General features: G+C 39.7%; 1 protein-coding gene across 4 annotated transcripts in view; it reads left to right on the forward strand.

Annotated features, from left to right (window-relative positions):
• EIPR1 (EARP complex and GARP complex interacting protein 1) overlaps positions 1-20215 on the forward strand; it is a 151112-nt gene extending 130897 nt beyond the window's left edge. For 3 of the 4 annotated variants that reach the window (XM_074947710.1, XM_074947713.1, XM_074947712.1), the window contains 4 exons: positions 1215-1351; positions 5105-5272; positions 6777-6944; positions 20026-20215. In XM_074947710.1, coding sequence (XP_074803811.1) covers positions 1215-1351; positions 5105-5272; positions 6777-6944; positions 20026-20200 — 648 coding nt within the window. In that variant the 3' untranslated portion in view covers positions 20201-20215. Of the gene's footprint in view, positions 1-1214; positions 1352-5104; positions 5273-6776; positions 6945-16464; positions 16743-20025 lie in introns of those variants that run through there. The other variant, XM_074947711.1, reaches the window with a different exon arrangement.
• The last annotated feature ends 737 nt before the right edge of the window (positions 20216-20952 follow it).

A 20952-nucleotide genomic window follows, 5' to 3' on the forward strand; every position in this document is an offset into this window, starting at 1 on the left:
AGAGAACTTATCTTCCCATCTTCTGTGGAAAGTCAGTTACCTATTGTGGCCTTTCTGTCAGTGTTGAGAGGGTGAATGAGAGTGCAGAGAGGAAACCAGAGATCCTAACCTATCTCCTGCTTCCCTTCCAAGCCTCCTTATGTACTTTGAAACGAGAACTTTTTACTCTCGCCATATGACCTATCATCCACCTTTCACTATATGGTAGTAGATGTGACATTATATGCTAATGGACCAGGATTTTAATTTTTTTTAAATTACATTGGCCTTTATTAAACAACCAACACCTGCAGCATGACCCAAATCTGGTTTACCTTGGCCTGATATTGGATAGGTCATTGACGTACTGCAATCACTTGAATAAGACCGCTAGCCCTCAAAACAACATGCTCAGAAAACTGGCTGGCTAAACCTGGGATGTGAACACCCCAATGACTGGTCAGCGACGACAGTCATTAGTCACTCTCTCAACCAACCCAACCATCTTCCCACCAGGTTTTGACCTGCCAAGGTACCAGTGGTCATCCCTGAACCAGTTTCAAACAAGATAGGGCAATTGTGTGGCCAATCGCTTCAAATGGGGTTTCTCTCATGACCCACAATGCAGATGTGGGCAACTTCAGACTCTGTCGCATATCTTTGACAAGTGCCCTCTGACTTACTTGACAGTGGGCTTCTGGCTCTGATGAGGATGCTATGAAATGGCTGGGCACACTGAATGAAGGTGCATTCATTAAGATTAAACCTGGGACTCCTGTATTGAGTAACATTGAGTACTGATATATCTTGTGAGCAATTCCATGTAACTGAATGTACGTATATATCTGTGCTTGTTAACCGTCTTCAGATGTTTGAATACTCCCATGAAGTTTCAACAAATTATATGAAACAATTTAATTTTCTTTGGAAATGTAAAGAAGGTTAGAAAATGATCTTTACATCCATTGTCTGCTGAGTAACTTACACTGGATAAGCCTTAGAAAAATTACTTCAGATTGTGTGGGCTAGAAAACAAACTTACTGGTCTGGGTTTTTACATACTTACTTTTTTATGTGTGTGTTTGTTTGTTTATTTCCCCCCCATTATTATCCTAGTATCTCTACCTTACTTTCTTGCACTTGGAGCAATAGGCCAGCATGCAATTTTTCCACTGTGCCTGCATTTATTTTAATTTTAGCCTTATTTGTAAATACCCCATTTTTTTAATGCACAGCTCTCCAGTTCTGCTGCATTGGAAGGAAAAGGGCAATTAAAATTTACGTCTGGACGATGGAGTCCACACCACAATTGTTCACAGGTTGCAACAGCTAATGATACTGCCATTCGAGGATGGGATACTCGAAGTATGAGGTAACAAAAAAATTTGCTCTCTTGTTCTTAAAGAATAGACTCTCTACTGGAGGTTAATTTTCATCACTTTTGACTTGTTTTTTGAAAAAAAGGATAGAAAAGATGTGACCGCATAAATAATTGTAAATGGAATGGATTTGGATTGCATTGTTGGTGTATTCAGAGCTTTCAGGTAAAAGGTTTACTCATGGGGTTTTTTCTAAGCTTCAAATCTACCTTGTGTATTGAGTGTCATTGAACTATGTAGTAGTCCCAAGGTGATTGTTCAATACACAATATAAGTATTGCTTAAACTAGAGCTGTTTCATAATTCAGCATGAAAATCAATGTCTGTTTAAATCAGAGTACTGATGGTGCACTAATTGTTATCTCCATAGTATGATGGTTAAAGGTAATTTAATCTTTGGAGGTAAGTTTACCTTTTACTTTTACCATTTTAGTAACTATTGTATCTAAGATTATAACATACTAGTTCCACACAATTATGGACTTTATTTTAAAAAAAAAAAGTGAGCCAAGATAAACAAAATGCTGCAAATATACCAAGTTAGGGACTCTCTACCTGCTCTGGTTGTGATTTTGATAGGCAAAGGAGTGGTGATGTGCACATATGTTGCCATAACAACAGAAGCCTGCAAGCTTTTTTAAGATACCATTTATCCCCTTAGCACACAGTAATTTATCACTAAACTGAGAAAACGGATGTCTTGTACTAACTTCTGTTGCCTTAAAGGGGGGATGATTTCAAATTTAGTTCTATGGCTCCTGCAAGACCAGGGTGCAGCAGTTAAGTCCCCATGTTTCCCAAGCTAAAAAGGTTTATTTAATTTCATAAAGCAAAGCTAACTATACATATATACAATCATCAAAAACCATTTTTTCTTGTATTTCTAGCATCTTGTCATTTTCATTGTTCTGTAAGAGGACATGCAAAAATCTAAATTCATATTTATAAATAAGGCTGCCTTTAATAAAAACATATAGGAGGTAATGGTGAAGGGCAAAGGAGAAGGATTTTTTGGGGCTTTTCCTTTGTTTTCTGTAATTATCTCATTTCAGTATGTTGTATTCACACTTGAGCTTAAAGCCTAACTATGTTTAAGTGCTAAAGACCATGCACACAATACATTCAAGTTTCATGCTCTTACTTACTAGTCCTAATGGAGGAATCTTCTGAACATTGTGTTTAATGAGGAATCCTAGTAAACACCCGTGAAAAATATTTATTCAGGTTATTAACAGTAGCTGAAAGAAAAATGCTACGGTATGATTTGCAAAAGCAAACTTCACAATTACAGCTTGTCTAAACAAAATAGAAGCTATAGAACAAATCACAGCTCAGATTAGACAGTCCCAAAACCAGTCTGAAGAGCAATGGACTTCAGACAATGAACTATTTGCTATCTACATGAAAAAAAATACAAACAAGAATAACTCTGAGCTAAAGAGACTGTGGTATCTCTAGAAAGAGGCTAGTCTGATTTGTCTACTAAATAAGTAGAGTCACTGTATTTCCTGGAGTTTAACTATTCTGCCCCAGCTCCCCACGTTTTATATGTCTATGAAAATGTTGCACCAACTGCATGTGGACCTGTTGGTGTATAGACATATTGAACCACAGTTCTGACATCCCCAAGATTTGTCTGAAGCTTCCACTCTGCAGAGTTTAGGAGCTCACGGGACTGAGCTGTACACCAGGATTTTTGCATAGGATCTGTTCTTTAAGCTACTGAATTCTGCAGGAGGGACTCTTCAGACCCATGGAGCTTCTGAGCTTGGACAGAGCAGAAGTGCATAACTGATTTGCATTGGGGAAAAAAGCAGGTTCTTATCAATAAGGGGAGCCAGACTAGCTGACTTGCAGAAAGCTCCTGTAAGTAGGCAGAAGTAGGAATAGAAACCATAAGAGTAGATTAATTCAGCCATAACTAAGGAATAAAGGAGTAAAGACGAGGGAACCAAGGATAAAAATCTGCAGAGAATGGGAAAACGGAGGAGGGAGATACTGAAGAAGAGCTAGAATAGAAGCAGGAGAATACTGTCAAGAAACCCCTTGAGTGGGTAGAAAATGATGCTGAAGGTGTTAGACGAATGAGGAAAAGAACAGAAAAAAAGGCCTTCACGCTAGGGCAGGAGGTCATTAGTAATTGTAATAAGAGCTGTGTATGTCAAGCTGAGAAGATGGAAACCAGAACATATGGTTTCCAAGAGAAAATTAAATCAGAGGAAGTCCAGGCAGTGGGAATAAATTGCAAGAAGATTGGAAGAAAGAGGAAAGAAGAAGATGGGACAGTAGTTGAAGAAACAAGTGTGGTCAAGGGAGGGTCTTTTAAGATTGGGGTAAGCCTGACATATGTTCAGAGGATAGGGGAAAGAGACTAGAATGGGGGAGAGGGTGAAGAAAGTTAGTATTTGGCATTTCAATATTACCAATGGTAATCCACCAGTGGAAAGAATGTCCCTGCTTGCAGCTTTCTGAACAGTCCTTAAAGATGCGAGCATCATGCACCTTCCCTGACCAGCCCCCATTAAGATCAAGAAAGCATACCTGATGAGCTACCAATGCTTGCATAACCACCGAAACATAGCCCTTTCTGTTAACGTACTCTGTGGCAATATGGGCTGGTGCCAAAATAGGGATATGCATGCCATCTGTCACCCCCATCACAGTTCAGAAACCCCATTGCTGCAAATCCATCCACTATGTCCTTCTTATTGCCAAGAGTCACTGTCCTGTATAGGATGAGACTATTTAATGGCTCTACACACTTGCATGATAGTAGCCCCCACTGTGGATTTTCCAACTCGAAAATGGTTTCCCACAGAGTGGTAGCAATCTGGAATTGCAAGCTTTCACAGTGCAGACCCCACTCACTTCGCCACTGCCAGTGGAGCTCTCAGTCTGGTGTTCCTGCACTGGAGGGCTGGGATGAGCTTGGCACATAGATCCAGGAATGTGGTCATTCATATCTGAAGATTCTTGAGCCACTGCTGATCATCCCAAACTTGCATTAGGATGCAATCCCACCAGCCAGTGCTTGTTTCTCGGGCCCAGAAGCAGCATTTCACTGTTGCAACTGTTCCATGAATTCTACTAACAACCTTGAATTGTTTTTCACTGTGTCACTTAGCAAACTGTCCTCAAGGACATTGTCATGTCTCCCATTTTGCAGTACTTTCTGCAGCTCTGTAAATACCAGCGGATCATTGCAGCATTAATGAGAACAGTACAGAGCTCTGCAGGCTTCTATCATAGGTGACAAACACGGAAAAATGCCACAGGGTTTGTAGGTATTTTTAAAAAGGTGCAAAAATTATGGGATATGCTTAGCATTATGGGGCGGAGAAAGTTGCTCACTAGGAAGTTGACCCTTAGTTCTCAGAGATCCCTGGCTGAGTCACTTCTATCCCATAATACATTGTGAAAATTTCCCAAAAGACATTGCGCTGTACAAAGGCGTGTGGCACACTGGGACACCTACACATGGTGCATTGTACTTCGCATTGACGCAGCCGCTCCTGGTGAGTACGTACCATCCCAAAGCAAACAGCCAAGTGTGCACGCCCACAAGTGATGTACAGACTCAATGGCTGTATGCTGACGTAACTTGCATTAACCAAAGATTATAGTATAGATGTGGCCTAGCTCTGTCAGTGCCAAAGGATTAACCAAGTTACTAGAGAAACAGATTTTTATCAGTAGACTGCAGTTAGCTTTCATTCTACCTTTAATTTTTAATGTATGTTTTACAGACAGATCTATTACATAGAAAATGCACATGGACAGCTGGTGCGGGACCTAGACTTTAATCCCAATAAACAGTACTACCTGGCTAGTTGTGGAGATGACTGCAAGGTGAAATTCTGGGATACTAGAAATGTCACAGAGCCAGTGAAGACACTAGAGGAGCATTCCCACTGGTAGAATAAATTATCTGCATGCTGTTTTGTGGGTGGACGGTTTATGTAATTTATTCTGCTAATTATTTTACTGTTTAAAAACAATGCAAACTAGCTGTGTTTATGTTATTGTGATTCATCATTTTTCTGCATCATGGAATGGTTTTAATATATGACTATTTCTTGTATAATTTGTAAATTAAGGGTTGGGGAATGAGAGTCTAATTTCTAGTAAGGTATTTTCAGCTGTATGACGGGTGAGATTCTGGGCTGTATTTCTAAGAGGCGCAGCACAGGGAGAAGGGGGTCAGGTGGCTTTTAAGACATCTCTGCACTCTGAGTTCTGGATTGCTTTATAGCTGCCGACATAATTTACACAGCCCTAGGGCTGTCTCAGTTACAGCACCCTCCCTGGGCTGCCTTATGGCGGTTGCATTGCCCAGCACCTCCACAATGCTACATGCTGCAGCCCGCAGCCGTGCAATTGCTCCTCACACCCCTTGAGCCAGCACAGGCAGGGGGGTCCTTAGATCAGTTTCTGTCCTGGGGTAGTGGTCTCCCTTGGCCAGATCCAGGGCTTTGAGAGCCCCTTTACACCATTCTGGCCCCTTTACACAATATGAAGGGGCCAAAGCAAGGTGAGAATCTCACCCATAGGTTTAAAAAATTCCTTAAGAGATTAACCATTCCATTTTTGAACGCTTACGTATTCATATTTTTGTAGTCAAAAGAAGCTGAGCATTTCATATTGGAATTTGGGCTGCACAATCACTTGCAACATAAATCTGGACCCTGCAGCCACTTTGACAGTAGCTTGAAGATGAGAATTAACAGAAGCAATATTTTTACTTGTTGAGAAGATTAAAACAAAAATAGAACAAAAGAAAATCATAACGTGATTGGTATTAACTTAATTCATAAAATATAAACACTAGAAAAATCTAATCCTTTTGATTTAGGGTCTATTTTAACAGTTCACTGTGATAATGTGAGATCTTGGTTAATGTAGAAGTTTATTTCAAATCCACATTTTGCTTTTAGAGTACCTTACTGTATTTAGTATTTTTAGAATGTCTATTTGATATATTGAACCATAAGCAGATATTTACTCTTGGGGAATTATATTAGGGTTTGGTCCCTCCACCCCACCCTCTCAGCGTGCAACATGTTTGTTGAATTTTAAAGATATGGCCCTGGAAAATCAAATTACATGGAAGTTTATGACCCAAATGAAGACAGCAAAAAAACAATCTTTAGAATGAGTGTGTCAGATTCTACCCATACTTGTAGATTTTAAGGCCAGAAAGGACCATTATGATGATCTAGTCTGACCACCTGTATAGCACAGGCCATAGAACTTCCCCAAAATAATTCCTAGAGCATAACTCATTTTACAGATTAGATTTCTCTGAAACTATTAGTTCATGTTTAAATTGAAATAATTTATTTAAACAGTGCAGTATATTTACTTACAGACTCTGTGGAATAGACCTGTAATACTTTTTTAATTATTTACATTTTATAGGGTATGGAATGTACGATACAATCATTCTCATGACCAGTTGGTCCTTTCAGGCAGCAGTGATAGCAGAATCATTCTGTCTAACATGGTATCAATTTCTTCTGAGCCCTTTGGACATCTGGTAGACGATGATGAGCTTAGTGACCAAGAGGACCACCATCAAGAGGAGAAGTATGAAATATATTGATTTTCACACAAACCTTTTGTAGTATCAGGTGTTTTTTACTTTAAGGACTAACATGCTATATTCTTTACCGACTTCAGGATTTTTGTATACACACCTTTCAGGTATGTTGTACTTTTCAATTTAATCTACTACATTGAGTCTTGGATGGGATCCACTTTTCTAAAACGAATTGGCAGAGTTGATGTAAGTTCACTGGTATAAGTGGGATGGGACACTAAACGCCTGACCCAAAGCCTTTTAAGTCAATGGAAAGACTTCCATTAACCTCAGTGGGTTTTGAGTTAGGCCCTGAGCCCACATTTAATAATATGTATTACATAAGGGTTGAAAGTCTTCTGCTTTTCATCAAATTTTCTCATAATTCCTTCTTCCTTAATAATCTTTAGAGTTAAACTTCCACACACAATCATGAAAAGAAGAATGAAAATATATTGCCAACATTAATTTCCTTCTTAATATAGCTGATGGGCTCTACTAGAAAATGATACCTTTAATGTGCCTATATATATTTAGAATTTTTTATTTTTAAAAGTTATTTTCAGCTGAAGGTAAGGAATAACGCACATCATGGTGAGCATTTGTAAATGTATATTCACTCCACTTCGGTGTGTAAAGAAGCTAGACACATCATAAATCATTTTATTAAAAATAGTATTACTTAAAAACATTGTGTACACTAAAAGGCACTTGCTTTTTATGTTGTCTTTTTTCTTATGAGAAATAAGCCTAAATTTTCATTATCGCTTTCAATATTAATAGTTTCAACCCTTTAATTTTTATTTGGAAAAGTACTTTGGCAGCCTAAAACTTGAGCGGAAAAAACGCTCATCCCCCAACCTGTACTTTTGCATGCACATTTTTTGCTTATACATATATATATGTGCCTGTTCTTTGCAGGAGTGAACACCTCATGTGCACTGAACACGTCTAACATTTGTGTCCACACAAGTGTTCTTAATTTATGTTAATGTACAAAACTGAGTTGGGTGCTTTATAGTGAAAATAGAAAGGCATGGTTCCTGCCCTGAATTTTTTTTTTTTTTTAATTAACAATAGGGTTAGATGGAGTGAGAAAGGGAAAGGGTTACAAAAATAAGATCAGACAGTTACTCAGTTATGCTACGTGCACCTCTGAGCTATAAATCTATCTATAAAAAACAATAAATGCAAGTCACAAGAGTGTCCTCACCTTTGCTCCAGCTGATGCTGAGCTACTGGTCTCACTTGTTCTGCCAAAGGAACAGTTGTTTTTCCATGCCAAGAAAGGAAGATGTACCCCATAGTACTCATTGAATACTGGTTGTAAAGAATATCTTCAGGAGCAGCTAGCAAGTCAAGTGGCTGGAAAAGGTTTAATCTGGAAAAGTTGCCCATGGCTTAGTAGTGTATAAGTATTGTCGATGTACCTACAGCACAGCTCTATAACCACACTGTGCCTTGTCATTCTCTGTGTGTGGTCTCTGCATTGTCCCACAATCCCTACAGTAAGGTAGACTCTGCAGTTCCCTGTGGATTGGAATCCAGAAAATACAGTGTAAATAAAAATGGCCCAAAGTATCTTGATTATAATTTTTCTCCCTCTTTATTAGGTGCTCAGATAATACAGTAATGAGTACAGTATAAGAACCTATATTGAATAGAAACCACTGAATTATGAAACCACCTTCTGTAAGCAACCAGGTTTTTAAGTTCCTTGAATAGTAGCTTAAATTAGGTTTCACTGTACATATACAAAACACATACTATAAGGTCTAATATAAGATGTGTATTTACCAATTACATCAATGGCAGCAAAATTAGGACAACACTGAGTGCTTTTGAAAATCCTATATTGTATGTGCTCCCTTTACACAGATAACCTTTTTCTATGCTGTCAAGGCTGATTCCCCGCTCTGGCATTTCGAGTGCATAAGGTGGAGTCCCACAAGGATTTTAAAAATTAATACTTGCCACTCCAGGCTTGTATTAAACTCCCAAAGTTACAGCTTTTCTCTGACCTTGGCTTGATAAACGCTGCCACCGCCCAAATGCAAAACCCCTTTTTTTGGAACCCCGGAAAGCACACTTGGGAATTCCTTCCTGTGGGGTACCCTCAAGCGCTTGCTCACACACACACACACACACACACACACATCCACACACACACGGAAGAGCTGAGAAAGAAAACAAAGGAAATTAGCTGTTGCCACCAGCTAATTAAACAACATATACACAAACTTTTTACGACACCAAAAATTCAATCCTGTTCTTAAAAAGATAAATTTTATTAAAAACAAAAAGAAAAAAAATACATCTGGAATTTAGGCTTTTGTTAGATTTAAAAAGCCACTTACAAGAATTAAACATCAAGAATAAGCTCCTTGAGGTCCAGCTTGAAAGTTACAGCAAAACAAAGGCATTCGGGGTTAGCACAGAGGAGTCCACTAGGCATAAGAAATAAATAGAAATAAACCTAATCCCGTCTTTCTAAACATTCCTGATCTACTTATACATTTTGGGGGTTCCAAATAAATAGTTCTAGGTATGATCTGATGATCTATGATCATACCTGGCTTAAAGCTTCTCATAGCATAACTGCCCCCTGTTCCCCTCTTTCCCAGAGAACAACAGACACAAAGGGGAAGGTTTTGAAAGCAGTGTCTGTTGGTCTGCATATGTGCCCTGGCTCACCTCATACCTCTGACAGAATATGCTAACAGACGTTCTCAGCAGACACTGTGCGGTCGATCATGTGTGGGAGCTTCATGAGTCTGTGATAAACAATTTTTTTGCTCTCTGGGGAACCCCCCCCCCCCCCCCCCCCCCCGGAACCTGTTCTCCCAAACAAACAGGAAGTGCAACATATACTGTTCCCCAGAGGAGTCCTGGGCTGCCATTCATAGGGCAACGCTCTACTCCTTCCATGGTCACTTAATCTGAAGTATGCCTTCCCTCCACTACCACTCTTTCCTCAAGTTTGCACAAGATTTGGCAGGACAGGGCATGAGTTATTCTCACTGCCCCCAATTGGTGCACACAGTTTTGGTTTCTGAACGTTCCTACATGTGTCATCTCGGACATTGATTATTAGTCCTGTTTCCTAATCTCCTGACTCAGGGAAACACCAAGGTCAGGCATCCCAACCCACGGGTGCTTCGTCTCAGAGCCTGGTTTTTGGATAGGCATTGTCCTTACAGGATTCATGCACAAAACATTCTTTCTAATGGTAGGAAGGGTTCCACTAATAAATGTTACGTAGACAAGTGGAAGTGTTTCTCTGTCTGGGCACATCAGACACATTTCTACAGAAGCCAGAGATGTTCCTTTCGTTTGGGATTTCTTTCCTTGAAGACAGCCGGTTTGTCAGTTCCTTATGGGTTCTCTTGTCAGCGATCAGTACATACCATTGGCCTTCACAGGGCTACTTGATCTTTGCATGCCCTCTGAGTAGCAGATTCTGGAAAGGCCTAATTGGATCTTTTCCACCTATAAAAAAACCTACTCTTCAGTAGGACTTGAACCTTGTTTTCTCAATACTCACTAAGCCTCCTTTTGAACCATTGGCTTCTTGCTGTGTCTCGCCTATCCATGAAAGTTGCATTTTTCATAGCCATTCTGTCCACTTATCCATGTTCTTCCCAAAACCTCACGCATCCTCAGAAGAAAGGAGGTTCCATCCCCTCGACATTACGTGAGCCTTCACCTTTTACCTGCAGAGAACAAAAACCATCAAGAAATCCCCTAGACTCTTTGTTGCTATAGTGCAGTGGTTCTCAATCTATTTACCATTGTGGGCCACATATGCAGCTCTCTGTGTTATGTGGGCCACATCCACATAATATATATACTACCTGTATGGCCCTGAGGATGTCGCATGGGCCACAGCTGTATGCTGATTGGGCCGCAAGCGGGCTGCGAGTTGAGAGCCACTGCCATAGCAGAAAGGGCCAGGGGTCAGGCTATATCTGCTCAAAAAAATCTCGAAGTGGATCTCAGACTGTATTTTGCTCTGCTATCAGCTGTCTAGTCTTTTCCCTCCTTGTAGGGTAAGAGCTCATTCCACAAGAGGGGAAACAATATCTATGGTGTCGCTTCAAAAGGTGCCTCTACTTGATATCTGTAAGGCAGCTACGTGGCGCTCAGTCTACATGTTTGCTAGGCACTGTGCCTTAGTACAGGACTCCTTTACTGATATATCTTTTGGAACAGCAGTCCTTCATTTGACTCTACCATCTATGACCTTGCACCATCCTCCTATTTGAGTACTACTTGTCAGTCACCTACAGTGGAATACACACAGGGACAAGCACTCGAAGGGGAAGAGAAAGTTACTTATCTTATTGTAACTGTGGTTCTTTGAATTGTGCGGTCTCTATCTGTATTCTGCTACCCATCCACCTTCCCTCAGATCTTCAGATCTTCTTGGATTCGAGGTGTAGCAGGAACTGGAGAGGCAGTTGTTCCATCCTGCCTTTTTCTTTTCAATCAGAGGCACGAGGTAAGCCAGGGCACATTTTCAGACCAATGGACACTGCTTTCAAACTTCTCCTACTCAAGGCTCATGAAGCGCATGTGTACTCCCTAGTGGAATACAGATCGGGACAATGCGTCTCGAGGAACCTCCAATTACTGTAAGGTAAGTAATTTTCTCTTCAGTCCTAGAGCTAAACCTCACCCGCAAACACACCCTTGCAGATTACTTTTAATTTCTAAAATTTAGGAAAAATATTATGCAATATCTGAATTACGTCATTTTATTAGTAATGTATCTATTTTGTTTAAACTCCGCAAACTTATATATTTCAATATTGATCTCAAACACTTCTACCAAATGATCTTACTTAAGCAGGTTTTAGGTATTTTCCCCCAGCTAACATAGTGTTAATCTTGACTGTTTTAGAAAAGATTGTGGGTTTTGTATCTCAGTAAGAGAAATCTAGAAATCGTAAGATTACAGTGTAGCATCACCCAACAAAGTGACTTACTTAAAGCTGCTTATGTGAATTCTTTGTGGGAGAATCTGTAGTTGGGGCTTTGTTGGTAGGGTGTCTGAGAAACTAGGTCAAATCCAATAAAACAGCAATTTCCCATTCTTACATTATTTTGTCTTTAACAAATGTATAATTATTTCCTATTAGTTTCTTCACTCAAGTTAGTAAACATATCATATTTAACCAGCAATGACAATCTATTTTAAAATACAGATTTTGTGTGTTTTAAAGATGTTTCTGTTGGAGAAATTGAGGTTTTATTAATGTGAGAAAATGACCGGTCTTTCAATTGCATGAATGGTTAAAAATCATTGATCCTTTCCCATACAAGTAATATAAAAATAAGCTCTACAAAAATAAGCTCTACTAGGAGTATTATTCAGCTGATATGTTGTATTTTTGAGGCTGTCAAAATTGGCTATGATGAGGGCCAAATTGGAAATCTACAGGAAACTGAAGGCTGTTCCTAATTTGCATATAAATTTGGATGGAATTTTTTAAAATCGGATAAATTCACACAGCCATAATATTTTCTAGGACTTGTATCTTCCTTAGCAGAGCAACAAAAATACCATGTTGGTTGAGTTTATCAGCAATAAAATCCAGCAGCTGATCAGCTCTACCCTGCAGTTACAGGAAGAGGGTATCTGCGGGGTGCATTTTAGAACTCTGTGGGGTGTGCTTGGCCCTCAGGCCGCACTTTGGGCACCCCTGCTGTATATTGTTGCCGCTCTACTGGGTTAGGTTTATTTCTAAACAATTTTTAGGTTGAACAAGATTTAACTTTAGTTCTGATGGAGAATTAATGATTTCTGATGTCTCTCTTTTTTTAAACTTCTTTTTATTGAAGTTTTTGATGATAATATGGAATCGCAAGCACTGCAAACCTAAGTGATTGTTAGCATGAGCAGTAATTTGAAGTAACGGCATGCTACATGAAAACAATTATCCAAAAGCTAAACGGGCTTCTCTTACAAGTGTGACAGGGTCGGGCCAGATGGCTATAGGAGAGTAATAGAAGGTAGATATATTAACCCCAGGCTAAGTAGGTCCCTTTTCCCTGGGTAAGGTAACAGGGAAGGTTCCAGAACAATCAGGAACCTTCTGGAGACAATTAAGACAGGCTGATTAGAACACCTGCAGCCAATCAAGAAGCTGCTAGAATCAATTAAGGCAGGCTAATCAAGGCACCTGGGTTTTAAAAAGCTCACTTCAGTTTGTGGTGTGCGTGTGAGGATCTGGGAGCAAGAGGCACTAGGAGATGAGAGTCAGAACGCGACTGTTGGAGGACTGAGGTGTACAAGCATTATCAGACACCAGGAGGAAGGTCCTATGGTGAGGATAAAGAAGGTGTTGGGAGGAGGCCATGGGGAAGTAGCCCAGGGAGTTGTAGCTGTCGCACAGCTGTTCGAGGAGGCACTCTAGACAGCTGTATTCCACAGGGCCCTGGGCTGGAACCCGGAGTAGAGGGTGGGCTCGGGTTCCCCCCAAATCCTCCCAACTCCTGGTCAGACACAGGAGGAGTCGACCTGGACTGTGAATTCAGAAAAAACGGCCAAGTTGAGGGCTGCCGTGAAGCTCCAAGGTGAGCAAATCCACCAATAAGTGCAAGACCCACCAAGGTAGAGCAGGAACTTTGTCACACAAGATTGTAACACAGTTAACCTCAAACTTATTTAGTCAAATGAAAGTTTCCCTCCTTTTATGGGAGAAGCTAGTGGTGGTCATGCTATACAAATAGGATAACAAAAAGAGAAAAAGCCCTGTTCCAGCTCTCTGACACCGATCTCAAAACTGTGTAGGAGATATAGATAGATCCATATTGTGATGGATGCAGTAAAAGAACCTAGATAAACAGATAGGCAAGTAGATGTGTCTGCTCAGAAGAAGCTCTTAAAATGGTATTAAAAAAGTTGACACTAAAGCAACTTTTTGAGGAAAATTTATTACAAGGAAGAAATAATGGCCTGTGTGTTTCTTAAACACACAAACCCAGAATATAATCCAGCCAAACTACTCCTCCAAGAAAGCAGCAGGCCAGGGATCTAAACCTCTGGTGTACTAGATGAACCGTATCACTGGTAATATTCCTTTTAATCATAAAAACCTTTTGAACAAAGCAGTTAAACATTCTCATGAAGTGAGCTGTAGCTCACGAAAGCTTATGCTTAAATAAATTTGTTAGTCTCTAAGGTGCCACAAGTACTCCCATTCTAATAAGAGTTAATCAGCAATTGCAGACTCAAGCTGATGCTGTTTATTGCTATGTCAGGGAATAATAAAGCTATAATAGATAATGAAATATAGCAACATTGTTAAATACACTCTAATATAAACAGTTAAAGAGCAGATTTAGTGTATGTCTACACTACAGCCTTGTCTGCAAAATTTACATCACTCAGGGGTGTGAATATTCCACCCCCCTGAGCGATATAAGTTACACCGACATAAGTGTTTGTGTGCACAGCACTGACGGCAGGAGAGCTTCTCCCACTGACATAGCTTATGCATCTTGCAGAGATGGGTTTTTTATGCCAACGGGAGAGCTCTTTCCCATCGACATAGAGCATCTTCACCATCCGTGCTGCAGTGGCGCAGCTGTATTGGTACAGCTGTGCCTCTGCAGCACTGTACATGTGGACATACTCTTAGATAAATAGAAGTTTGTATCTAAATCTTGATTTTATCAATTGTTTTCTTGATGAACCACTTGACCACTCACTTTGCTTACTGTATGAAAACATCAGTTTCCTTGACTGAAGTAAATTTTGTCCAACCAGCCCAGCCTAAATCTTACTAGGTGACCCAAAGAGTATTTGATATATGGTGGTCTCAGCTGATTCTCAGTCTGCATAAAACTGATTTTCAACTTGATCGGGTAAAATCTATGTTTTAGGATTCTGAAACTGAAGCTCTGTAAGCAGCCTAGCTTTACATAGTATCAAACTGCATATCCTCTGGGATTCTTGGGTTACCAAAATAATACAAGACACAGTATACCCAGCAAACATTTTATTTGGATGTCTCTGAGCAAGGGATAAAATGATTGGTCTGCAAGAGATTTCTAGTGTGAAAAGCAAACTTCTTTTGTTCTGATTTCTTCTTCCTTGGCATCCTCACATTTCAGATATATTGGTCCTTAATCTGCTACTGTCTATACTGGTGCATCCCCATTGGGAAAATTATCCAGGTAGCACAATTTAAAGGATAATTTCTTACTTTCTTTCATCAGAGCATGTACAATATCTCCAAGGTTAGAAGTGGAAGTAAGTTTCTACTGGACCTTTTGTGCTGTTCCTGCAGTAATTTTCATCCTGTGTTCAATGTTTGCCTTAGTATCTTGTATAGTATCTAGTCTTTTATGTAGGAGATCCATAGGTTATGCCTCCTTCAGCTCCTTAATAGCGATGTCCCTAGGCCAGGCCTATATCCGATGAAGTGAGCTGTAGCTCACAAAAGCTTATGCTCAGAAAAATTTGTTAGTCTCTAAGGTGCCACAAGTACTCCTTTTCTTTTTGCAGATACAGACTAACACGGCTGCTACTCTGAAACCTGTCATTATGGAGGAAGAAACTGTAAAATGCTACCATGTCTAGTCCTGAGCTCATGTGGTCTGAATTATTTTTAATAATATGCTCTCCTTAAGGGATACTACTAGGTAACTTTTAATTCTCAATGGGAAATTCATCAAAGAAGGAACAATAAATGAGGGTTCAAAATAGCAGAGTAGAACTGAAATTCAGAACAGTAGTTCATCTGCTAATTCAAGATTCTTTCCTCACCATATAATCCCTCTTTTTTACATTAAACTGTACAAAATATATTATCGGAATTGATACACCAAAGTCACATCTTACATACAGAAAATAGTGTAAACTAGCAGTTTATCCATCCCTATTTATCCAGCCTCTTGTTAACTGAGTGAGCCTCTTGGTTAACTGAAAGTCGGTCATGTCCCTTGACAGCAATATGCACCATGCATTGCTCCCCTGCTTATCCAAAGAGACATCTGAAACCTTCAGAATAATGGAGTTTTGGATAAGTGGGTGAGCATTGCATGAGGCACATTGCTATCTGGGGACATGACCAACTTTTTTTTAACCAGCTGTGTCAGTTAAGAAGTAGTCAGGAAAACACTATAGAGGAGATGAAATGTGCATTGTGGGCTGAGTAGATCAGTTATTAGATGGAGTGTATCAAAGTACACTTTCAGGAGCTCTCCAGCATACATCCTACTCTTCACAGTTAATCTATAAGCTGTATGTCGTCTCTTCTGTGACATTTATGGTGGTTTCCCTAAAATAGTATAAGTAAAAGATGATGGTCCTTGAAACTGAACATCAGGAATCACACTGCAGTTATTAGAGAGTTTCATTAGTTATTGAATTGAATTTAAACTTAATTGTGATATTAAATTCACACCTGGTTGGGCTGGTTAGGCGCCAGCACTAATACTACATGCAGCCCTGCAAGCCATACAAATTCATTACCAAATTCAATACCAGATTTGTTTTTACACTTGTTGTTCTTGTAGAGATTCATGCTTTGAACTCTGGGAGACGAGTGGAAAAGGACAGAGACAGCCAACAACACTTCATTTCTATCATAGCTGTAATGTGATTGAGTCCCATTCACAGGGTTCTCTGTCATATGCTTCTGGTAGGACGATGGCAGCTGTAATACAAGTCTGTTTCTGAGGTAGGGGGATGCTTCTGAAAGCTTCACTGATTTCCATCAGACAGGAGAGAAATCTGACGTTATGCGCTGAAAACTCAATACCCACCACCGCACAGAATAATGTACTGAAGTGGCATCTGATAGAAAAAGGGATTGGAAGAAAAGGAGAGTGCATTGCTAGTATCATAATATCAATCCATACTGTGTACTTTGGAAATTAAAAATCGATGCACATCATTCTTTAAACATTTGTAGTATAAAAGACCATATCTGTCTTAACACTCAATTATCATGTGCTCAAAGGTGTTAGGTGATATATAAGGTAACAAAACAAGAAAGTTTCTCTATTGGAGCTAATATTTATATTAGGGCTGTCAATTAATCACAGTTAACTGACGCGATTAACTCAAAAAAATTAATTGTGATTAATCGCAGTTATAACAATAGAATACCAATTGAAATTTATTAAATATTTTTGGATGTTTTTCTACATTTTCAATATTGATTTCAATTACAACACAGAATACAAAGTGCACAGTGCTCACTTTGTATTATTATTTTTTATTACAAATATATGCACTCAGTCCTACTTCTTATTCTGCCAATCACTAAGACAAACAAATTTGTTTACATTGACAGGAGATACTGCTGCCTGCTTCTTATTTACAATGTCACCTGAAAGTGAGAACAGGCATTTGCATGGCACTTTTGCAGCCGGCATTACAAGGTATTTACATGCCGGATATGCTAAACATTCGTATGCCCCTTCGTGCTTCGGCCATCGTTCCAGAGGACATGCTTCCATGCTGATGATGCTCATTAAAAAAAAAATACATCAATTAAATTTGAGACTGTATTCCTTGGGGGGAGAATTGTATGTCTCCTGCTCTGTTTTACCCACATTCTGCATATGTTTCATGTTACAGCAGTCTCGGATGATGACCCCACACATGTTCGTTTTAGGAACACTTTCACAGCAGATTTGACAAAACGCAAAGAAGGTACCGATAGCACTCGACCCAAGGTTTAAGAATCTGAAGTGCAGTCCAAAACTGAGAGGAACAAGGTGTGGAGCATGCTTTTAGAAGTCTGAAAAGAGCAACACTCTGATGTGGAAACTACAGAACCCAAACTACCAAAAAAGAAAATGAACCTTCTGCTGGTGGATTCTGACTCAGATGATGAAAATGGACATGCGTCAGTCCGCACTGCTTTCGATCATTATCAAGCAGAACCCATCATCAGTATGGAAGCATTTCCTCTGGAGTAGTGTCACACCCCAAAGGCCCCTTCCCTGAGGGAGTCTTTGCGGAAGGCAGATCCGCATTGTATGTGGCTAACACTGTTGCAAGCGTTGCAAAGCATTTTGGGGAGGGTCAAAGGTGTGTGAGTGGAAGTTTCCTTTGCAGAATACAAGAGGCCAGGGGGAGGAGAAAGAAGAAGAGCAGAGAACGGGTTAACTCAACAATTCAGCTAGCTCCGTGTGAAGATAAGATGCTGGCCTTGGCCCAAGGTCATGGGCTCGACGAGAAATCAGCAGCTGCCCAGCCATGACAAGAGGAGAACTAAGTTGAGCAGAGCTACAGAGATATCAGCGAGAATAGTGAGAACAAATGAGATGGCAACAGCAAAGGCCAATAAAAGGGACAACAAAGTCTCTGGAGCTGGGATGTTTTGGGAAACCGAGGAGGCCACAGCAAGCTGGTTTGGATTGGCACAAAGAGCACCAGAAGCAGAGGTCCCTGAGTGAAATTCCCCCCCTCGCCCCCCAAAGGAGCCCAGGACTCAAAACCCTCCTGAGAGCTGGAGCAGCTCGGAGATCAACAGCAGATCCTTGGATGACCTGGGCCTAGGACACCATTCCCATCCACCCTTTCCACACCCACCCCCCCCTTCTTCTGACGTTACACCCAGGCCTGGCCAGTGTTGGGTAGTGCATGTGTGAGTATGAAAGTGGGTAATGCTTGGGGCATTAATGCTTTCTTTCTTCCCCTGAGTGACGTGGGAGTGTTCCCAGCACTCTCTGCTGTTATGTTATTATTTTATCAATAAAGCTTTAAAACTTAGACACTTGATGTGTTCTGTACCTCCTCCCCAAAGATCCTGCAGCATCAGCTTGATCGACTGACGCCCCAAGCAGATTGGTAATGAAAATCTGTCACAATGGTGGTTGTAACATGAAGGGACATATGAATCTTTAGCCCATCTGGCATGTAAATATCTTGCAACGCCAGCTACAACAGTGCCATGCGAACACCTGTTCTCACTTTCAGGTGACATTGTGAACAAGAAACAAGCAGCATTATCTCCTGCAAATAGTAACCAGCCTTGTGTATCTGAATGATTGGCTGACCAAGAAGTAGGACTGAGTGGACTTGTAGGCTCTAAAGTTTTACATTGTTTTATTTTTGAATGCAGTTTTTTGGTACAAAATTCTACATTTGTAAGTTCAACTTTCATGATAAAGAGATTGCACTGCAGTACTTATATGAGGTGAATTGAAAAATACATTTTTTTTACAGTGCAAATATTTGTAATCAAAAATAAATATAAAGTGAAGACTACACTTTGTATTCTGTGTTGTAATTGAAATTAATATATTTGAAAATGTAGTAAACATCCAAAAATATTTAAAACAAATGGTATTCTATTGTTGTTTAACAGTATCGCAAATAATTTTTTTAATTGCTTGACAGCCCTAATTTATATACTTCTGTGAAATGGACAGGAGAAGAGGAAAGGTTAATATGGTGTAGTTTGAACCCTTCCCTTCCTCTGTTTTCCACTGCTCTTGAGATTATGGGCCCAGTTCTGCAGCACTCCCATGAGAACTTTGCCTGACTAAGGACTGCAGGATCAGGCCCACTGCATCAAAAGACACTCGGGGTCAGATTGAGCTCTGTCTCATAATTGGTTACATTATGCATTCAGCCATAAAGCTAGTTTTGACAGATCCAAAATTCACTTAGGAAACAAATAAAAGGATAAAAATCTGGGGGAGGTGTATTTGAGGGAGGCATCTCTTAAACCATATGTTAATCTCAGGAAAAAATTATATAATGATTTGCGTTTTTGTCATGCTCTATACTTACATTTTTTAAAAAAACATGGAGGTGCTTAGAGTAGGCAATATGTTGTTTCTTTCATGACCTAGAACTTCCTAGAACTGTGAACAACTGACATTTTAGGTAGTGAAAATGACAATCACCGCTCTCTACTAATGGCCATTTTAATATTGACATGATCATGCTATATTTTATAAAATCTAAGCATTAGTGGTTGGCATGAGTAAAATGGTGTGTCCACAGAGCCCACTGCTGTACAGTAAATCAGGGCCTGTATATCTATCTTTGTTTGTGACATTTATAGTGCCTTATAAATCAGGTACAGTCACTGCTCTTTACTATTTTTATTCCAGGACTAAAGAGCCCCTTCAGGACAGCATAATAGCTACCTATGAAGAACATGAAGACAGTGTATATGCAGTGGAATGGTCCTCAGCAGACCCATGGCTTTTTGCTTCTTTGAGTTATGATGGGAGACTTGTTATTAACAGAGTTCCCAGAGCACTTAAATATCATATACTGTTATAATTTGTTTGGATTATGATATAATCATTACCTTGACATCATTTTTAAAAGCTTGAAATGTATTGATAATTGTTTAGTTTTCCAAGTCCAATACTTTTTTGTTCGGTGTAAACATTTAAATATAATTAATACATAAAAAAATAAAATAAACTTGACTAAAAGCGAAATTGACGTTTTCATTGTCTTTGCATTGTTGGGACACTGGTGGTATATTTTCCTGAAGTTGTGCTAGTGTGATTTCTATAATCACTCTAATGAGGTGATGATTCCTATCTAATTATTGTAAACTCGACTGTTTCTTGATATATGTGGCTGAGTATACCGCTGTATTACTACAGTGTTATGCCAGTGTAATTGATTTCGATGAAGTTATTCTTGTACCAGTTTAAAAAAAATTGGAGTAAGGCAGTGGTACCTAAGGCTAAAGGGATCTGCGGGCTTGCAAAAGTATTTTTTTCTTCTTTCTTTTCAACATAAGCAGCCTAGTGTTCTTAGCTAGGACCATACTCTGTTAACTCTTCTGGCTCATTCCTTAATGATTATAAATATACTGGGGAATGGTCTGAAGAACATTCCTAATTCACTCCCACATTTTAAACCATTCTTCCTTCTTTGCTTATCCTAACCAGAAGTGTTAAGGGTAAGGATGAAGTCATGCAGACAGCTACAATCTATTACTTTCATTCAGACTGCCAGCACAGAGAGCCGCGTGAAAAATATTTTGCAGCTGAACCATACAGGAATGTTGACAACAT

Source organism: Natator depressus, chromosome 3, assembly GCF_965152275.1.
Source record: "Natator depressus isolate rNatDep1 chromosome 3, rNatDep2.hap1, whole genome shotgun sequence".
NCBI lineage: Eukaryota > Metazoa > Chordata > Testudines > Cheloniidae > Natator > Natator depressus.